This window comes from Opisthorchis viverrini (genome assembly GCF_000715545.1).
Source record: "Opisthorchis viverrini unplaced genomic scaffold opera_v5_721, whole genome shotgun sequence".
Classification (NCBI taxonomy): Eukaryota; Metazoa; Platyhelminthes; class Trematoda; order Opisthorchiida; family Opisthorchiidae; genus Opisthorchis; species Opisthorchis viverrini.
The window spans coordinates 18571-19872 of record NW_008752366.1 but is presented as its reverse complement, the minus strand read 5'-3'; the positions used below and the strand labels follow the sequence as shown (position 1 = coordinate 19872).

At 47.2% G+C, this 1302-nt stretch overlaps 1 protein-coding gene across 1 annotated transcript in view; it reads left to right on the top strand.

The window, feature by feature from the left end:
• Positions 1–1302, top strand: part of T265_15657 (hypothetical protein) — a gene marked incomplete at both ends in the record, with an annotated part of 25029 nt that overhangs the window by 16844 nt on the left and 6883 nt on the right. The window contains one exon of the mRNA XM_009178877.1: positions 258–514. Coding sequence (XP_009177141.1) covers positions 258–514 — 257 coding nt within the window. The remainder of the gene's footprint in view (positions 1–257; positions 515–1302) is intronic.

The following is a 1302-nucleotide window of genomic DNA, read 5'->3' as shown; positions in this document are numbered from 1 at the left end:
ACTTTTTGGAAACACCGCCGCTGAGTTAGCTAACTGAAGCATTTCATGTTGTGTCATCTGTGTTCGTTAGCAGGGCAAAACGCTTGTTCTTCAAAATTTGATACCCTGGCTATCAGCTTTTACCTCTCGTACTAGCGTTACTTTAAGTGAGTTGCCTTCATGATCACGACAACGATTGCCTAGCCTCCAGTTAGCTTGCTATAAGTTATTTGTTTATTAGTAATCATACTGTCTGTTCTTGTACTTTTTGTTTATAGCGTGGATCCAGTTCAGCGCGATGCGCCTCTGATAAAGGAACACCAGCCTTCTGTTCATTTGACCTCCGTTGGATCGACTTTACCCGCTGATTGTGGGGTTCCTTTCATTGAAGCACTTCCGCGTGCAACGGTTACCGTGAGAAACCCCGCACCTCCGGTCCTAGGCGACTCAACGCACATCCCAAATGAATCCAGCGATCTTCATCCTGCGTTACCGCTTCGTGCCTCCCCCAGTCCTGCTCCGTGTGTCCGAGTGAGTAAATGACATTTTCAGCTGCGTCTGGGACTCCAATTTTCGGTGATGGCATTCGTCAGCGTGCGTAGCCTATTAAACATGAGAAGCTGTGAGGCTGGTTCAAGTTTGTACGGCGGAGGTCTACAATGAGCCACTCAAAGAGGAAGGAGACCATCCACTCTGCGGGCTGAGCAGGTGGCCGTCTATCTGTTCTCCGAGCTTGCAGGCATTGCATCCCCAGAAAGCGAATTGTCAAGCTCGGCGAACAGATCAACCACTACCTGCTCAGCCACACGTAATCGCACCCAAATAGGTCGACAGAGTGACAAATTCCCACCCGGATTAATTACCGTTTATGTAGGATCACCGGGGTTTTTTCCATTATGGTCGAAAAATGAAAAAAAAAACCGGGGTTTTTCCATTATGGTCGAAAAATGAAAAAAAATCCACCAAAATTTCAACGGTGCTCTAAACTCATACCGTCTTCACAAATTAAACAGGATCATTTTGCAACCCGTGCACTTTTAATGAGACATCCTTTGCAGCAAGGCGGGCGGAATCTTGATTGACAGCTTCCGGGAGGGTTAGACAAAAGCCCTCATCGATCTCTATTTCGTGCTTTTAAACCTAAGGCTGCGTTAGACATCATCTGAGGCTAGAGTCACATTGAAGCGCCGGATTTGCTGTGTCGGGTAACGAAATGTTTCACATCATGCGAAGTTTTATGTGTCTTGAGCCTCATACAAATCAAACAACCCATGTGGAAAAATATCCATTCTCTCGTTCCGCCCGCCCCCCCCCCCATTCCCC